This window comes from Aspergillus ruber, assembly GCF_000600275.1.
Source record: "Aspergillus ruber CBS 135680 unplaced genomic scaffold scaffold00011, whole genome shotgun sequence".
Taxonomy (NCBI): Eukaryota; Fungi; Ascomycota; class Eurotiomycetes; order Eurotiales; family Aspergillaceae; genus Aspergillus; species Aspergillus ruber.
The window spans coordinates 169,334-188,268 of record NW_024467307.1 but is presented as its reverse complement, the minus strand read 5'-3'; the positions used below and the strand labels follow the sequence as shown (position 1 = coordinate 188,268).

The following is an 18,935-nucleotide window of genomic DNA, read 5'->3' as shown; positions in this document are numbered from 1 at the left end:
ACCAGCAAGATTCCAACTCATCTCTTCGAGGCGTCTCATTCCCTGCGATGCCATAACAGAAAAAGGCTACTTTGGGTCGACGGATTTGGCTTAGATAAAGAACTCCAGAGCTGTACTTGCTCATGAAGATATTTTTTCAGAGCAAAGTCTGTCATCATTTGGCTGGGAAGCAGAAATTTGTTCACCAAGACCGCCTTTGAGATCATGAAATTCCTGGCATATATTGGTCAGGAACGGATTTGTGGTGATATGAAGGACCAAGGCATTTATAGGCTTTTTTTTTTTTTTTTTTGAAGGAGTGGCCTAGCTACAGCTCCTTCTTCATAGACACAGATGATATTCCCTACATCCACGGTCTTATGAGCCAAAAATGTATTACTTACCACGCCGTCCCTCTTCCGATGACCATATTATCTTCAAGTTTGATGAGGACATAGTTTGGAGATAAATTAATGGAATTTTCTCCAACTCTTACTTTAGTGAAGTGACCGTTCGTGGAAAAACATAATATGCCATGGCCAATCTTTAGGCCACATACCAGGGGCATGTGACTTTAGCTTTCAAACAATCTGTGCCATCCGGTGCAGATGCCTGGGGATCCAACACCTTGGCTGCGAGGGACGCCCGAGAAAGGTTTAGAAAGCAGGATTCCTCAAATTTTGCCCAGGTGTTGACCATCCTTAAATATTCAAAGAAGGTTAGGCCGCATGCTTATGTCTATGCTGCCTTGAGACTTGCTATACTACCACCAAACCATCAATTACTTGAAAACCAGTACAAGCAGACCATAAAAGAGCTCTATCAACGTTGCCTCTCTCATTATCAATAACCGGGGTGACCTATACTTATGGGGCAACAAGTCCATACTCGGCAAGAGAACCCCCGAGATCCCTACTTGGATTTCCTGAATGGATTGGTCACACCGATCATGTTGCAACAAAATATCATAACGTCACTTTCAGCCAAATAATTTGAGGGAATCACTCAATCCGCGGGGCTGTCCTCCATGTGGATGCTCATAACCTTGGTACCATAGAGTTTTGCTGCCTGTTGCTCTCGTGAGGACATTACACAAGTTGTGAGCAATCTGGAGCCATTTTTCGAGCAAGAAGGCCTCAACCTCCTCAGCCTCCTCAGTGGGTATATCAGCGAGGACCTCAAACTAAAACGGGGTGAAAACTTGAGTGGCGTTACTTCAGAATATCCACGACTTCTCAGCCTCGCCAATATATTTGCAATTATTAGCACACCAACAAGCTGTCCCAGTATGCTTTTGCAAACCTTATCCAATGTGGGAAAGTTGAACGTTGATAATTTCGAAAACAGTATGTTGGATATCGAAGCTTTTTGTTTGACAATGAATCTTACAGCTATGCTGTGTTCGGCAAAGCCAAGTCCTTGCGGAGAGCAACCATTCCTTGCCTGACTTTGGATATCAGGATTAAAGCAAAAAACAAAACAAAAAAAAAAAAAAAAAAAAAAAAAAAAAAAAAAAACAACCTCAATGTTGCAAACATCGCGGAGGGCTACGGACATTGGATCTTTGCATTTTTAGTGATGAGGGCCAATGATTTCACCCGAGACCTTTTGGTAAATCTCTGCACAGAGCATCTCAGCCGCTCTTCTCATTTTGATCTTGAGGATGAATGTGTCTTTGTAACTAGAAAAGGTTATTTCGGGCGTTCAAACTTAGGCAAAGTCAGGGAAGACCATGTAGTTGCAATCATTGGGGGTATGTATGTATTATATATCCTTGAGAAACAGGATAAATATTATGCATTGATGAGCCATGCTTATGTAGAAGGATCAATGGGTTTGACGAAGCTGCCCACTTGGATGAGCATACAAAGGATAGGGCTCGTCTGATAACAGAGATGCCAAGCCCTGGAAATGTGACACAGCCCTCTAAATCGTATGTGGCTGATCTGATTAAGATTTACTGAAAAGGGGTTCTCGTTTGATAACTTGGTGCGGGCTACTGACCTCATCAAAGACGCCAAGTCTTCTACACCATGCATATGTTATGTAGTCGCGGAAGACCCTCTAGTCATGCTGAACTGTTACTACTGGAGAGCGAAATACCCCATTTCCCCATAGGACGGTTAGCTGGTAATCAATGATTTGAAACACTCAATGGGCTTTAGTTATTTTGCCTCCTGTGTTATTGAAAATCATCTTGCACCTGAATTTATGCAAAGAAGAACAACTGTGATAAATATAGTAGTTACGCTACCATGACTACTCTGTATGCCCTTTTACAAAGAATGGCAATAACATCAAGACCCCGACATTTATCAAATACTAATCAGTGCTGGCTACGTACGCCATCCCGTTCTCATTTTACACTGTTCCATGCATTTAAAAGCCCTTCCACCGGCTCGGAGAGCTTCACTCAATCTATCGATTTGTAGATCTCTCCGCTGAATCCGCATGAAAAAGAAAATGTCATGCACAAATTTATGCACATGCATGGACTCGAAAATGGCAGCTCGACGGGCATTAAGAAGCGGAGAGTCTGTGCTAGCCGAAAATATGCACAGTCTGTTTGTAATGGGCAAAAATGAGTCGAAAAGAGAGGGATTCGATTAATATACGCATGATGAAGTGGCAGGTGTTCACCACAGCGGAACCCATACGTATGAGCATCTATGCCGGACGGAGTACTCCGTAGAGACATACTACAGAGTATGTATCAATGTGATTTCAGCTCCATCTCCATCTGAGCCAGCCATCTTGCGATGCGCTATCATTGATCCTAACAGCGTGTTTATCTGCGGGCCTTCTCGAGTTCAGTTCCCTGTGCAGAATGGCCAAGTTGTCCGCTATCTTCGTGCATTGACGCTAAACCCGCCGAAGCGGAGATCATCAAGCTGAGGCTGAGGATGATGCTGAAATAAATTTCGAGTGAGACTGAGAGCATAATCTCTTTAATTCTTCCGAGTAACGGTTTATTCTTTAGCAAAATGGTCTGGTTCCCGTCCGAACGGAGCAAACCTGATGGCTGGAAATTCGACATCGTCAGTCTGGTGGCTGTCATCGGTGAATCGACCATTGAGCGACATACTCAACTTATTACAGCCTCGCGTCTCAGTTGGATCCCTCGCTTGATTCCCGCTCCTCAGACTTTGCTTAAAACTAAGCGACCCGAACGACTACCGCCGGTAAAGGATGTTGAGATCTTTGGTGTCCACTCCGGAACGAAGGTCACAGAGTTGAATTTCTTCGCTGATGTTATCCTTAAAATTCAGGACTTGGAGAAGTATGAGTTTCGGAAGTATGAGATCACAAAACAGCCGGACAATATGCTGTGTCGAAACGCGAGCCAGAGTCTGGTGGTGGCAGAGCGGGGACAAATATACAAAATAAATGATAAGAAATACGAGAAAGACAAAGCACCGAACGAAATCATTATCGACAAACCTTTCCAGCCATTCAGCACCTTAACCATTGTCACTGTTGCATCTATAATGATGACGATCGGACTGTTCATTTGGGCAGCACTCATCCACGACGGCGTAGCCATGATCGCGATAGCCACCATGTCCGCGTCAACTAGTATCGCGTGTTGGGCCAACACATGGCACCCGACTTTATCTTCGCGACCAACAAGTAATGACGTTCCTCCTGGCGACATCGTCATCAAAACCCGGAAAGGCGCTTTTGTTGTGGTTCACTGTGATGAGGAGGTCACCCGAGAACTGTACACCTGCGCTGACACTTGCCGATACATGTTTGAAGATGGCGCGCTTCAAGTGATGCTGGGGATCAGTACCATTCTGCTTATGGCATCGATCATTTTCTTTACCAACTGCGGATGGACCATGCAGACGGCTATTGGTATGGCGTACATCATCCTCAACATGATGTACTGGGCAATTCCGTTCGTCATGGGAGATGAGAAGACGTGGGACATGAGTCTTTACCAAAAGAAGCATAATCCAGAGCATGATCGCGTCATCACTGAGAATGCCAGCTACACTCAAACCCTTTGGCATGCGATTAAGGAAACAGGCAGCGTGGAATGGGTCAAGCGCGGTGGTGCAGCCCCGAACACTGGGTTCTGGGAAGAATGGCTAAAACTGGCCCAGAAGAATGTGGACGAGAAGAACTTTGAATGGGATGCGGTAGGCGTGAAAAACGAATTGATGAATAAGGCGACTCAGGCTATTTGCAAATAGTCGCGTGGTTCATTGTCTATGTGTTTGTGACCAAAATTTCCTCATTGCAATAAATAGAATGCTACTATCATCAAATAATAATCACGCATCTATAGTTTCTATCCATCATAGATACTGGCTCTATGGGAGCTGGACCTTGTTGAGGACATATGGGTCATTTTTGAAGTTGTTGCTCTTTATGACATCCTGGACAAACGACAGGTCTCTTTCAATAACCCTAGGGTCACCTGTCTCCGACTTATATTCCACAACTCCTGCCATAAACCCCATGAAAATTGACAATGCTTCAATGATAGCGGATTCTTCTTTCCTTTGAGCTCCCCGAAGGACTTCGGCTATCAACCCAGGCGCATAATACGGCAAAATCGCAATGCCATCATCTAGGCCGTCCATGTTTAATCCATTGACTAAACTACGCTTCTCAGTTGTCGATAGTTTTGTAAAAGCTTTATTGAAAAGATCTGCTGATTGTTTGTTGTCCACACGGCCCATGCAGAGAATTCGAAGGAGCGCCCGTTCCTCCACATTGTTTGTTGATAAAAGGTTGTATCCCTTCATATGCAGATCCCTGACCTGCTTTGAAAGGACTTGATCGTAACATGCACGCTCGCTTGGTATCTCCCCTAGGGAAAATTTCTTCAGTGTCTCGATTGCTGACATGTATCCTTGGTAAACACTTTCCGTCACCACTGGGTATCCTCGGGCATTGCTGTGGGCAGCAGCGCCTGCAACATCCAGTATTGTCACCATAGCTCTCATGTGAAACCCACTCCCATTATCATGGATCTTGCGGAGAATCGATAGACTCGCCGGCACCTTCTCACCCTGTACCAGTTGGGATATGTTAGGTATGCTTCGATCTCCATGCTACGGAGGATAGTTTCCCTCCCAAATCCTGGAACACTTTCTATAGCGGGAATCATTCCCGCTTTGGCTGCTTCATAGACAACATTTGAATGATTTTCCATCTTGATATGCTTGGTGGGGTCGCGGTTTCTTGTCTCTGCAAGATCTTTGGCAAGTTGTGGATCCTTTCCCAAATCATCCGTCAAGACCGCCACCAGCAGCATATATAAATTCTTATAGCTTTTGAAAACTCGTATAAACACCAAAATGAGTCCTTTCTGAGTTTTCCCAGATCGTGCTGACATGCTGTGAACGAGGCGTAATCTTCTGCCAAAATCCACTTCAGCGCTAACGTACTCACAAGTGTCCGATTTACCTCTGCGTAGTCTGTCTGGAAAAGCCGTCGCGACGGCGTTTCTGCATTCTTGAGACTCCCAGCAGGCTTCGCAGTCCCTGATTCCACTGTTGACTCCGCGTTTCTCAAACGCTCGAGTTCTGACCGAAAGGCTGATCTAAACAGATCAACCACCTCGGTATCTGAAAGACTCGGGAAATTTCCCTGCGCGATGATGACTTGTAGTATCATTGCTCATGTGTAGATGATACGTCGTGAAATGCGCTTTCTTGATAAGAAAATTAAGAATTTGGGCTGACACAGCCCACTAAAGGCTACATATTGCGGGGCCTGGATGGTATGCTCGGTACAATCACAGGTGCTGGTTGGTGATGACCAATGAAGCGGGTCTCTCGGATCGTAGCTCAGAGGGGAATTTGGGAATCAATTATTCCGGACTAACGAGTTCTATATGGAGAGGACTAGCTGAAGGTATAGTTATATTGGCTATCGAACATATGTGCGCATACGCAGTTGATTGGGTACTTGCCTGTTTACCGGAGTAGGGTAGAACGGGACACGCATTCCCACAAAGGCGTAGATGGAGTTAGCTGAAGGCATACTCCTATCCCTTTTCCTCAGTCTTGATATTTTTGTCGATGGGTTACCTGGCCTAGCTATGGATTCATCAACCCATTTTATCTACCAGTCATCGAGCCCTCGACACTGAGACAACACAGCGTCCTGTTCACCAAGGTCTCAAATACATGACAATTGACCATGGTGTTATGAAACCTATGTATTCTTTGTACATTAGAAAGTGCAGCCTTGTCCCGCCTCTACCTCCTACACCACATTCGAGTAATATTGGTCGTTTGAATCTTCTTCTGCAACTGGAAGATATCATATAGGAACGCCTCTGGAGTTGGACATCCCGGAATGTATATACCCACGGGAACGACACGGTCAACACCCCTAACAACACTGTAGCTATAATGATAGTACCCGTTCCCATTCGCACAGCTACCAATACTGATAACCCACTTCGGATCAGGCATTTGGTCATAACACTGGCGGAGAACCGGCGCCATCTTATTAGTGACCGTGCCCGCCACAACCATGACGTCGGACTGGCGAGGGAGGCACGGAAAATGATACCCAAGCAGTCCTGATCGTACCGAGAAATGGAGGTTTGCATCATCTCCAGGGAACAGCAGGCAAGCCCGAAGCTAAGTGGCCACATCGAGCTTTGCCGGGCTCAATTCACGATCTGATTGAACGTTGTCCTGTCCCCGACAAACCGGTTAACATGAACTTTTGATTATTTGGATGGTGAAAAGGGGGCCTACAAGACATGCTCCGCAAGGTGCATTGGCTTTGGACTTGTGAGGACTACGGTTCCGGGGCTTGGGAAACCTTTTTTAAGAGATCCTCGGGCATCGGTGGCTTTGGGCGTCGCATATAGCCGCCTGTGCAATCGGCTTTGAAGAGCAGGACTTGATGCTAGCGTCCTCAGTGGAAGGTTGCAAATTGTGGTAGGAAGCAACGCTCTTCACGAAGGAATGATAGTGAGATAAAAGCATTATGGGGCCGATAGTATGGAGTTGCAGCTTACCAACCACCAAAAGCATTTTGCCGGGTCTTAGGATATTTGGCGCCATGAACGTGTTGAAATCTCGTGTTTATAGCGGCAAGACGACATTCTACCTTTGGAATTGCCTTGAGAGGTACGATTTTGTGTAACATAGTGATTTTTTCCTATGAAGTGGGTTTTCTCGACTAAAATTAGACTCATAACTAGAGGCCTGTCTGGTCGCATCGGTCGTTTCATTGACTTTTTTGATTAGCATGGAAGCCCGTGTTCACTTGCATAGCCCTTTGCCGATTGAGGACTACGTTTCTTTGTGACAGAATACTTTGAAGTCGGAGTTAACGAATCCGGTCTCCCCGCCACTCGCTGAGGTCGAAAGGACTTCCAATGACCTCCCGGCACCAGCCCTTTCGAGTATCGACGCTATGGTGAAGCCTCATTCAGGTGCACGATCTGAATGCACCCAGTGTGGACGCCTGTATTCTACATCCAGCCACTTACAGCGACACAAGGCAACTCGTAAGGACCTTGGCAAGCACGACTGACCGACTTACAATCCATCTTGAGCAACTTCAGATGCCAGACCTTGTGGAGGAGGTTGGAATACCAAAAGCAGGGCTTTTCTTATTGAAGGCGAATGTAATCAGGTTTGTAAATGCCTTCTTCAACAACTTAAATCATAGCAGTTGCTTTATCTACAAAGGCTCGCTTAATGTGAATACTGCTTCAACATAGCTCCTATTAGCAATTCTACTGCTCGGTGCAACTTGTATTTTACCCGAGGATGATGCAACAGCTGAGGAGTTTCAAAAATAGCTGGGTGTTCAGCGTTTGAAGGTCCAGAATTCCAACGGTTTCTGTATTGAGAGAATCATCCGACACCTTCACGAGAAAATATCCAGCTCGTGCAAGCAACGATGCTCACAATCGTCTTGCGGCCATCCACAGGCCAGATGGAGGTGGAAAGACAAATTCGGATACAAAGAGTTCCTGCCTTGGTGTCTGCTGTGCGGCTGTTGAATCTCACCCAGGTACTAAACAACATCGTCCTCGATGGTGAGACAGCCAATCCAGACGACTATATACGTAGAGAGCCACTTGTAAGGTTAGACATGACATATCACTTCACCCACCATTATTTAATGCAAGCGGCAGGATCATGGCATGGGTATATCCTCTTGACGACCACTGCGTTATCTTCTCCAATTCACCCTCACAATTCAGGATCGCCGAGACAAATTTCGGTCTTCCCGGACATGGCATGATATTCAAGGCGACTGGTCTATTTGATCTGACTGAGACCACATTAAATATGGATCTTCAGGGCCCACCACTTTCACTTAAGTCGGTGGTTCAACGGTTAATGGCCGACGATCCTGCTGGAATGGAAGAATTGCTACTGCAAGTAGATTCACTTTTTGCACTTCTCCTGGTTTTGAGCGGTAAGTAAACATAACACCAAGTGACTTGTAACTGCATGCCCTGAACAAAGCATCAGCATTACATTGTGTACTGTCTGATCTTCAATCACTAGGAGCTACGCCGATATTCCAGGTATTTTCAAACCCATTGAGCGCTCCTTGGATACGTGGAAGTTGCTATGGGAGTCATTCAATACAACAAGGATTATCTCAGTCTGGATTTATGGCTCACGCCATAGAGTTCTGGTGGTTGGCGAAGATGTTGGTGAAGCATCTCCACGATTTTCGCTGGAGGGAGAGATTTTCGGCCGGTTCTGTGGAGCATTTCCATGATATGATTAAGGGGCTTAGAGCAATCAGTATAAACTAGTAACCCCAATTTGCAAGGCGGTAGCTTACACCTTGCGCCCAATTATCCTGCTCTATCTTTGGGAAGAAGCTTTAAAAACCAGGAATTTGTCATATAAGCCTGCTAATCTCTCTTCTACTGTTGCACCCCATACTATTATCTTTTCTTTCATATTCCATATGCAAGACACCCCCCCAATCCAGCTCTAAGTTTATCCCAGCATGTCAAGAATCGGCGCCTTGAATGTCACCATGAATGATTTTGCGAACGTCACACGACCTCAATAGTTGACCTGTAATGAAGCATGAAAGTACAGTATCAATGGTAAGCGCCAGCTCTGATGCTGTGTTCTGGGGGATGCGCGAATCCGAGTCACCGATGGAATCTGGGTCCAGGGTTTTGTGCTGACGATGGTTAACCAAGGTATTGAAAAGCGGCTCCGGCAACTGCAGTGCCGGGATCGAGCCAGGGTGATGCTCAAGGGACTGGATATAGTCAATTTACACGTATTCCATCACATTCCCGAGAGTAGGAAGTGACGCGCAATCAAGACTATAGACCAGCATGTTCAGAAAATGGCCGAAAATGGCTTCAACATCCGGAATGGGTACATCTTTTCCGGAGGTCAGGTATCCGAAGCAGACGGACTCCGCGCGGGTCTAAGAAGCCAGCGTCAGAGCCCAGGCTGATTTGATAATGGCTGGAATTGTGTATTTGGTTTGTTAGCTGAGTCTGAATATGAACCGAGGATCTTGGCTGATGCTGATTTGTTGGTTTTGCAGACATCCTCGACATTCGGACTGTCTGTGACTTGTGAACAGACAGGCTGGCGTGCCGCTCCATAGCATAGGACTGAGACCATATAGGCTATTGTTGCCTGTTGCAGTAGGGGAGCTTTAACCCCTCGTACTGTGTTGGCTAGGGCTTGGATGTCCCCAGCTGCTAGCCTAGCCTTGGCAGGAAGTGTCTGGGCGTGTGTTCTGAATTTCGGTTTCCGATTAAACCAAATCCCTCATATAGGAACACCATAGCCATACACTTGAGATGGCTATGCACTCGCTCTATCATCCCGGTATCTATAGGTGTCAATGTCACTGTCTTTAGTGTTATTTGAGTTCCTCGCCTATAGCCTCGTGCAGTCTGGATAATTGACTCCCCGACACGGAGTTTTACGCTTTCTTGATCCTTTGAAAACCTCGTAATCCACTGGCTGCTGTACAGGCACTAAGTCATTTAGCATCTGCACATAGTCACAATGTATTTTTCTTCCTGTGATCAGTGTGCTGAGACTGGATGGGCTATTGTGGCTGAAGCTGTGCAATTTAATACAACTAATTAGGATGACAGACAGCCCTCTGTCATGTCACCATATGGGGATAGGAAGGAATATATCGAAGCCTTGCCAAATATCAAATTGTACAGGGTACAAAGAGCTTCAATTGGTTTATCAAATTCGCGATACAAATCCACGGGACAAATAGCCCATGCATATGCATGTATCCGAAAATGGCAGCTTGATTGGGGCTCAAAAAGCGAACCATCCACACAACAGCCGATTACACATGCCCGATCTGTGTGATGGGTAAAGAAATAGTGAAAACTACGGAGCATGTTCGGGAGGTAATTATATGCGAGATAGGTTCGTTTGATATATGTATGATGAAGTGGTAAGTGTTCATCTGTCCATCTTGAGAAGCCACCTGGGATAATCAACGATAGGTGTTCAGTCACTTCTGCGGAGTACTCCGTGGGGGCATACGGCCACATATCCTTTAGCTGAGCCAACCACTTCATGTATACCCACCAATATGTAGCAGCATCTCGGGTGCTATTCTTGCTCGTTAAGCGCCAGCCAAACCCACAGACTCCAAATTAGAGACCACCGGGATGAGGCTAAAGCTTACTGAAATAAAGACCAGTCTCATGATGATTCTGAGCCATTATCATACCTCGACACCAACAGCACCATCGACAAGCGATCATGGCATGGTTCCCATCAGACCGTAGCAAAGGCGATGGTTGGAAATTCGATATCGTCAGTTTGGTCGCTGTCATCGGTGAATCGACCATCGAGCGACACACTCAGCTCATTACGGCCTCGTTGTTCGGTTGGATCCCACGCTTGATACCCGCGCCCCAAGTCTTGCTGAAAACCAAGCGACCCGACAGACTACCTCCAGTCAAAGATATCGAGATCCACGGTGTATATTCCGGAACGAAGGTAACAGAGTTGAATTTTTTTGCGGATGTCATCCATCGAATTCGAGAGTTGAGGCCGTATGAGTTTCGGCGGTATACCATCGAAAAGGTCCCAGGAAAGGGCGTTACGGCCGGCAAACTGAGAGCTATGGTTGATGGTAAAACAGGCGGAGGACAGCAAGATGCGAACCAGGTAGAACAGGGACAAGTGAGCAACAAATATCGCAGACCACGCCCTCTACCATGCCATGTACCACGCTATATTGAAGATAACGATATAGTCATCGACACCCCTTTCCAGCTATGGAACAAGTTGACACTAGTTACCATCACGTCAATGCTGATGACAATCGGGCTGTTCATCTGGGCAGCGCTCATCCACGACGGTGTAGCAATGACCGCAATAGGCACCATATCGACGTCGACCAGCATCGCATGTTTGGCTAATAAATGGTGCCCAACTCTGTCATCACGGGAAATGGAAAATTCTGTTCCCGAAGGTGACATCGTCATCAAGACCCGATCAGGCGCTTTTGTTGTGGTCCATTGCAATGAGGATGTCACCCGGGAATTGTACACCTGCACTGATGCCTGCCGGTACAAGTTTGGAGATAGTAAACTTCAGTGGATGCTGGGGCTTAGTACTGTCCTGCTCATTGCATCAATCATCTTCTTCACCAACTGTGGATGGATCATGCAGACGGCTATTGGTATGGCGTACATCATCCTCAACATGATGTACTGGTTTATTCCCTTTGTCATAGAAGATGGCAAGACATGGGACCTGAGTCTTTACCAGACAATACATAATGAAATTGATGATCGCGAAAGGTGTGAAATCTACACCCAAGCTCTCTGGTTTGCAATCCGGGAAACAAAAAGTGTGGACTGGGTCAAGCGCAGTCGTGCAGCCCCAGACACTGAAGCTTGGAGGGAATGGCTGAGGCTTGCCCAGAAGAACGTGAATGATCAAAACTATTGCTGGAACGCGGTGGGAAAAAAAGACCAACTAATGGCAGAGGCAAGTCAGCTGCCAACGACTGCTCGCAGTCCCAGTTGTTTGTCTGTCTAGGCACTTGTTCATGCATTAATTAAATGGCTGACGCGGAGAGTTTTCTTGTATTGCAACAAAGAGAATGCTATCATCATCCCATAACCATCAAATATTCATAGATTCCATCAATCATAATTACTAACTCCACGGGATCTGGACCCCGTCGAGGACATATGGGTCATTTTTGAAGTTGTTGCTCTTTATGACATCCTGGACAAACAACAAGTTTCGTTCAATAACTCCGGAGCTACTAGGCCCTGACTTGGTTATCATAACTCTTGCCATAAACCGCATGAAAGCTGACAGTGCTTTGATCACGGCAGGGTCTCCCTTGTCCTGAACACTTCGAAGAACTTCAGCTGTCAGCCCGGGGGCATAATACGGCAAAATAGCAGTGCCATCATTTAAGCCGTCCACATTTAGTCCATTAACTAGATTGCCCTTCTCAGCCACCGATAGTGTTGTAAAAGCGATTCTAAAAAGATCTGCTGATTGTTTGTTGTCGACACGACCCATACAAAAAAGGCGAAGAAGTGCCCGTTCCTCTGCATTGTCTGTCGACAAAAGCTCATATCCATCTGAATGCAGGCTTCTGGCCCGGTCGGTAAGAACTTGATCGTAGCATGCACGCTCACTTGATATCTTCCCTAGAGAAAGTTTCTTCAGAGCCTCGATTGCTGACATGTATCCTTGGTAAACACTTTCCGTCATCACCAGACAGCCTCGGGCATCCCTGTGGGCCGCAGCGCCAGCAATATCTAGTATTGTCATTATGGCTCTCATGTGAAACCCACTTCTACCATCTTGAATATTGCGAAGAATCGATAGACTCGCCGGCACGTTCTCACCCTGTACCAATTGGGCTATATTGAGCTGTCCTTCGATTTCCATGCTGCAGAGAATGGTTTCTCGCCCATAAGCTGAAACACTTTCTATAGCGGGAATCATTCCCGCTTTGGCTGCTTCATAGACAACCTTTGAATGATTTTCCATCTTGATATGCTCGGTGGGGTCGCGGTTTCTTGTCTCTGCAAGATCTTTGGCAAGCTGTGGATCCTTCCCCAGATCATCTGTCACGATTGCAACTAGCAGCGTGTAAATATCCCTATAGCCATTGAAGAGCTTGCATAGACAGTGGAATGACTGCTTGCTGAGTTTTCCTTGGTCGCGCTGGCATGCTGTGAACGAGTCGTAATCCCCCGCCAGAACCCATTTTAGCGCCAACATATTCACCAGCGTCCGGTTGACTTCTGCATAGTCTGTCTGGAAAAGGTGTCGCGATGGCGTTTCCCCATTATCCAAACTTCCGGCAGGTTTCGCAGTCCCTGATTCCACTGTCGATTCCGCATTTATCAAGCGCTTAAGCTCTGGTCGAAATGCTGTCCAAAACAGATCGACTGCCCTGGTGTCCGAAAGACCCGGGAAATTCCCCTGCGCGACGATGGTCTGCAGTGTCATTGCTCGCGGGCGAGATTTTGAAAGTATACGGCGAATGATAGAATACATCTGGTAATCTGTGGGAGTCGCTCAAGGCTTGGGTAGACACAGCCTAATAGTTACTAGTATTGCGGAGTCAGGGTGAGATTTCCGGTAACATCTTCCACAGGTGAGCAGTGGATTTTCGCCGCACCCGCCGAAATCTTTGATTTATATCTAGAGTGGATTTTGCAGATTGGATTTATTCGCAAAATTCAATTACAACATGTCACCGTAATCGATATCACGTCCGGACCTCTATAATAATGTAATATTAACCCATGAATGCAATGGCTGAATCCAACTGTAGCTGGAATGTTGTATTTGTACACACTGGGAAACCAGCTGCAGTTTGAATATATCTCTAACCTAATGCATAAATAGAAACATCTATTGCACAATGCCACCCTCCAAATCACGAAAGTATCCAGGCCGTGTAACTATGCGACGAGGTCATTGGCTCATTGCTCAGTAGAGGCCGCTGGAGAGGGAATTGATAATACATTCAAGTTCCAACTCAAGGGGCTCGCCAGTGTCTGGGAGGTCTGGCCCTTTGACTTGGGACGTCGAGTTGTATTCATCCTCAAGAGATCCAAACTCACAGCTCAGTGCAAAGCAATCACTACACATCCGAGAGACTGAGTGATAAGTGCTTCAATTGTCTCGGGCAAGATGGCCCTGGCGATAGTGACAAATATCGCAGGCAGTGCTGAAGAGGTTCCCATGTCCCCACTACTGAAAGGGACCGCAAGGAAGCCGCTGGCCATTCAGACCAGGATGGGGAATTGATTAATATTATTACGCCACCACTGAAGGGTGTCTGTGGTGCCAAGTGAGTTCACAATGGCTAAATTGAAACAAACCACAGCTAGATTGCATTGAGAGGGAAACCAGGAAATAAGAGTGCAATATAATAGACATACATTCACCAAGATAAACTTCCAATTCGGCATATTGTTTGGCTGGTACGATACTCTCAGTCATGGGAGTACAACGGAGAAGCCTGTCAGTGGCGTTTGGATGCACGAAGGGATAGCTTCTGATATGAATCTAATACAGTTACAACTGCATAGGTAATGCCGTGAAAGCCATATCTCTTCTAATAGTCTGCTGAATTTTTTGCTCTGCAGCTACCAGACCTTGGTGGGTTGTGTGACGGCTTGATGTTGCCCATACTGCTCAACGCTGCGTATACGGCTAATAATGGCAAACGGCACCGACATGGATAGAACCTTGTCGTACAGTAGTTATAAAGACCCCCTTCATTCTCTAGATAGGTCTCTTTTCTTTCCTTTCTCCAAATTCGATATTTTCGTCGATGGCTTAGTTATTTAGATAGGAATATACTTCGTCAATATCTACTAGCTACCGAGCGCATGACAGAACCAGGCATTTGAATGAAGATGGTACTGTTTCTTCTCTGGACCATGGAGATACAGACATCAAGATCCCAGCGGTTGAGGTAGAAAGGTCAAAATCAAGACGAAGCTGGCGCTCAAGGTACGCTTTCCCTTTGGGACCATTGCTTCAGTATCCAAAACTTATGCCAGCAGATGAAGATATTGAGGGGAAGTCCATTTGGTCTGGGACACAAAACTAGACTCAACTGTGAGTTCTCGGCAAACTTATGTTCAAGTGGAGCAGCCATCTGGAGCGACGGCTGGAATTTGAGGGCCGTTTTTATATTTCCAGGCCAAACATATGGCTACGGACGGATGCCAATTCCCAACTATGCTATTTAGATAAGTTTGGGGAGTTGAGGCATCACGAGTGGTACTCCAGGGTAGGCCGATTGTCAGCAAGTACAGGCTTATCCGACACTGTTACAACAACTTGCAACTGGGATAGTGATGGCTTAACAGGTAAGACTGAGCAAGGAAACAAGCCCATATGACAAACAGAACCACAAGGGAATGGATAACATTCAATGGAAGGATCCCAGTTGACCGGGAGATTCAGAAGCGAGCTTAATCAAGGACGGAGAGACTTGTAGACTGTTTTACGGAAACGCGACAGCTTAGATAGACCGTGTGCCTTGCCATACGAATCTATTGGATCATCAGTGGCATCAAAACAAAAGACGCTCGCCTCGACGAAAAGGGACGTCAAATGGGCTAGATTACCCTTGGGGCTGTGTGGAAAATGGATGCTCATGCATATTGTATCGTTGGCAAGTTTTATACTACATGGCCACGATATAGGATATGGCAACCAGAAAAGATTATCTAGTGGGCTATGCGCCGGTCCCGACTGGTTCAATCTTTTTTATATTCTTTGAATATGCCAGAGGATTTATCTGTCGAATGTAGTTGCGAATTTGGAAGTCATTCGTCCACTAGAGCTCGGTCCGCACTCGGTCTTCATGCGAAACCACAGCATATTCTCACTATGCATAGACATTAAGGACTAATAAATAGCAGAAGCTATGACGATGACCCAAAGAAAGCACTTTAACCAACAAACACCTAGAGTCTCATATTTATACAGTGTGTACAAAAAAAAAAAAAAAAAAAAAAAAAAAAAAAAAAAAAAGAGAGAGTACATATCTTCAATTTTTCCATATCTGCAATATCACCATCTCATTCAGCACCCCAGTTATCATCCATCTCAGCAACATCATAATCAACATCATGGCCGCCATCCTTTCGTTGCTCAGGCTCGTTCGTCATCGTAGTATCCATAGCCATGGCGTTTGTATCATCGTCATCAACACCAACCTTCGTCGCATCGATATCCTGACCCGGTGTTGCGGGTGTAGAAGATGGTGCTGTGATAGGGAGGTTGGGGAGCCAGGAGAGTTGGACTTCGCCGACAGATGGAATGGTCCAGGAGCTGAACATGAGTTTTTCGGCTTGGTAGCGTTCTTTGAAGGTTACGATAAGAGAATGGGGTTGGTCGGGGTTGGGTTCGACAGATTCGTATTCGCCAAGGCCCTAGATTCGTTAATGACTTGTTCTGCTTGAATGTGAGGAGAATAACTTACAATAAGATATTGCCGGAAAGCTTCATCCTTCTCAGAATTATCGATTCCCGAAACAGCAACCCGTCTAGGCCTGTTATCGAGACGAAGAACACCACCACCGCGTCCACGGAACGCTCCTCTGCCACGGAATCCACCCCGGAACGATGGATCGTATCCACGACCGCGCGGCGGAAAGCCTCCCCGGCCGCGGAATCCCGGGAAACCCCGTCCACGACCGCGATATCCAAACGACGATCCGCCTTCCTGGCTTGGGTCGATTCCGAGAGTCTGTGCTTCGGCTTCGAGGGATGCTAGTTGCGCGCGGAGCTGTTTGGTCTGTTCGCTAACGTTCTCGTCGGCCATGGGCTCGTCTTTGCTTTCTTCATCGCCGGCGCCGTTGCTGCCGGCCTTTCCCTTGAGTCTTTGGAGGAGTCGGTCTTTTTCTTCTTGTTGTTTCTTGAGCAACTCGTCACGCTGTTGCTCGAGTGCTTGCTTGGCTTCTTCTGTCTCTTTGCGCTTCTGCATCTTCTCATCATGTGCCTTTTGTGCTTCTTCCTGTTGTCTCTGGAACTCCTCTGGGTCGAATGTTGGGACTTCGGGCGCTTCACCCGGACGTTGCTCATTGTTCCGCTCAGGCTTGGGTCGATACCAATAGACCTTGACGAATCTATTGTCGAAGATGACCTTCGGGCTTGACCACGCTCGTTTGGCAGAAGCATGACCATCGTAGGTGACCAACGCAAGCTTCCTGTGTGTCTGTAATGAAATCTCTACGATTTCACCAAACTGTGAAAAAAATTCGCGCACCGACTCTTCGTTGAGCTTATCATCGGGGATTTGCTCGACAACGATGGTCGCAACCGTAGTGTCCTCGTTAGGACCAGCCGAAGAGAACTCGGAGCGACGGCCTCTGCCACCGAAACCGCCGCGGTCACCACGGCCGCGACCACGACCTCTGTCGCTACCGCGCATAGGGCCATTCGGTCCCTGGCGCTCGGCATCCATCATGATATTAGACGACTTCGGGTCATATTCTATTTATCGCATTAATAGCTGCTTCGGCGAACCAATGAATTGAAGATCCAAAACTCACCATCTTCCCGCGGAGTATCATGCTGATACGGACATGTATTTCCCAAGTAGCAGATACCTTGCGTTTCATAAAATGGGCACCGTTCTGAGCTCTTGGGAACCTGCGGCTGCTGCTGACCGGGAGCCCCGGGAGCCCCAGGAGCCATAGGCATCGGAGGCATCCCAGGCATCTGAGGGAATCCCATACCCTGAAGAGCCATCATCGCTGCCATAGGATCATTCTGATCAAACCCAGGGAACGCCGGAGGCATAACCGGAAATCCACCAGCTGGTGCTGGAGGGAACTGACCAGGAGCCTGACGATTGTCTCTTCCCATCCAATCTCCTCGACCACCTCCGCGCCCCCGACGAGGGGCCTTGAAGATCCGGTTGTAGGGCACATCCTCCTGCTGCTCTTGGTCCTGGAAACCCTCATTGTAGCTGCGCTTGCGATTGTAGTTCGCGCCGTCCTGCTGGTACGCGCCCATAGGCGAACTAAATGGCGCATTCGCAGGACCAGACGGCGCATCAAATGGAAGAGGTTGCTGTGCAGGAATACCCTGTGGGAGTTGCTGTTCCTGCGAAACGACCGGCGGGGCCTGCTCTTTGGGTCCAAAGGTAGAGAAGAGTTCGTCGACAAATGAGTTTGTGTCTAGATAAGCCCCAAATGATCAGTCAAAAGTCTTTAGGTATACCTGTGAAGCTCTGCGGCCCACTAACGCTCTCTCAAGAAATCCTCCAAGTTTTCCACAGACGCCTTCCTAATTTCATCATCCGGCGCATCGGAGCGAATCAACGCGAGCACATAATCCGCAAGCACATCCGAATCAGCATCCGATCTGTCGTCCCAAAGACAACAAAATTAGTACTCCGAAATATCTTTTCCACGTGTGGTGCGTAGCTAAACGAGCCTGCTCTGGGCACACAAAGGGCTCTTACATGTCCTCCAACTTCTTCACCACCCACTTCTTCACATCCGATGCTTCTTCTTCGGAGAACTGCATGGTATTGTACGTAGGGGAGCTAAGCGTGACGTCTGCCGTTTCCCGGGGGCCGTGAGGTTAATCCGATTTTGTAAAAGCTGTTGTTCAGAGCTTGAACGGGACGCTGGTAGCGTAATCGCAAGTTGTAAAGTGCAAAGGTACAATTGGGGGATATCTGTGGTAATATAAGACAAGAATCGACCCTCAATTCATGACGTTGGGGGAATGGACGGAATGAAAACTGAGAAGAGCTTTCTTTTGCGGTCTCAATGCCGGAGCTGGACGCGAGCGCGGATGATGTCCGGTCACGTGACCTACTATCTAGCACAAAGCATATTTACTACGATTGTCGCTCACTAGTAATACTACGGATGGGAATGCTTGAATATTGAAGTGGACTGTATTCAATATTTTGTCCAGAAATATTTAAAGAAAATTGAAAACAAAAAGGAAACCAGATCAACTATGTAA

The 18,935-nt window shown here is 46.9% G+C and overlaps 7 protein-coding genes across 7 annotated transcripts; 2 read left to right on the top strand and 5 right to left on the bottom strand.

Annotated features, from left to right (window-relative positions):
* Positions 1-2,736: 2,736 nt before the first annotated feature.
* EURHEDRAFT_411861 (uncharacterized protein) lies at positions 2,737-4,265 on the top strand. Its single transcript, XM_040781751.1, has one exon. The coding sequence runs from the start codon at positions 2,964-2,966 to the stop codon at positions 4,176-4,178; it is 1,215 nt and encodes a 404-aa protein (XP_040639271.1). The 5' UTR covers positions 2,737-2,963; the 3' UTR covers positions 4,179-4,265.
* Positions 4,266-4,298: 33 nt separating this feature from the next.
* On the bottom strand, positions 4,299-5,610 carry EURHEDRAFT_377163 (uncharacterized protein; the record flags this gene model as incomplete). Its single annotated transcript, XM_040778934.1, has 2 exons — positions 4,299-5,003; positions 5,386-5,610. The coding sequence occupies 2 exons, from the start codon at positions 5,608-5,610 to the stop codon at positions 4,299-4,301; spliced, it is 930 nt and encodes a 309-aa protein (XP_040639270.1).
* Positions 5,611-6,200: 590 nt separating this feature from the next.
* EURHEDRAFT_536464 (uncharacterized protein) lies at positions 6,201-6,823 on the bottom strand (the record flags this gene model as incomplete). Its single annotated transcript, XM_040787333.1, has 2 exons — positions 6,708-6,823; positions 6,201-6,644 (listed from the first exon to the last, which is right to left on the bottom strand). A coding segment is annotated over exon 2 (401 nt), but the record flags the coding sequence as incomplete, so codon positions are not given.
* A 2,985-nt stretch (positions 6,824-9,808) lies between these two features.
* Positions 9,809-10,606, bottom strand: EURHEDRAFT_46710 (uncharacterized protein). The gene has a single exon (XM_040785153.1). It carries the CDS (start codon positions 10,511-10,513, stop codon positions 10,055-10,057), a length of 459 nt encoding a protein of 152 aa, XP_040639268.1. The 5' UTR covers positions 10,514-10,606; the 3' UTR covers positions 9,809-10,054.
* Positions 10,301-12,159, top strand: EURHEDRAFT_411858 (uncharacterized protein). The gene is made up of 2 exons (XM_040781750.1): positions 10,301-10,386; positions 10,439-12,159. The coding sequence occupies exon 2, from the start codon at positions 10,701-10,703 to the stop codon at positions 11,988-11,990; it is 1,290 nt and encodes a 429-aa protein (XP_040639267.1). The 5' UTR covers positions 10,301-10,386; positions 10,439-10,700; the 3' UTR covers positions 11,991-12,159.
* EURHEDRAFT_411857 (uncharacterized protein) lies at positions 11,860-13,569 on the bottom strand. The gene has a single exon (XM_040781749.1). The coding sequence runs from the start codon at positions 13,428-13,430 to the stop codon at positions 12,111-12,113; it is 1,320 nt and encodes a 439-aa protein (XP_040639266.1). The 5' UTR covers positions 13,431-13,569; the 3' UTR covers positions 11,860-12,110.
* Positions 13,570-15,979: 2,410 nt separating this feature from the next.
* EURHEDRAFT_477725 (CCCH zinc finger and RRM domain protein) lies at positions 15,980-18,708 on the bottom strand. The gene is made up of 5 exons (XM_040785441.1): positions 18,421-18,708; positions 18,202-18,320; positions 17,504-18,133; positions 16,432-17,444; positions 15,980-16,381 (listed from the first exon to the last, which is right to left on the bottom strand). The coding sequence occupies exons 1-5, from the start codon at positions 18,483-18,485 to the stop codon at positions 16,028-16,030; spliced, it is 2,181 nt and encodes a 726-aa protein (XP_040639265.1). The 5' UTR covers positions 18,486-18,708; the 3' UTR covers positions 15,980-16,027.
* Positions 18,709-18,935: the final 227 nt, after the last annotated feature.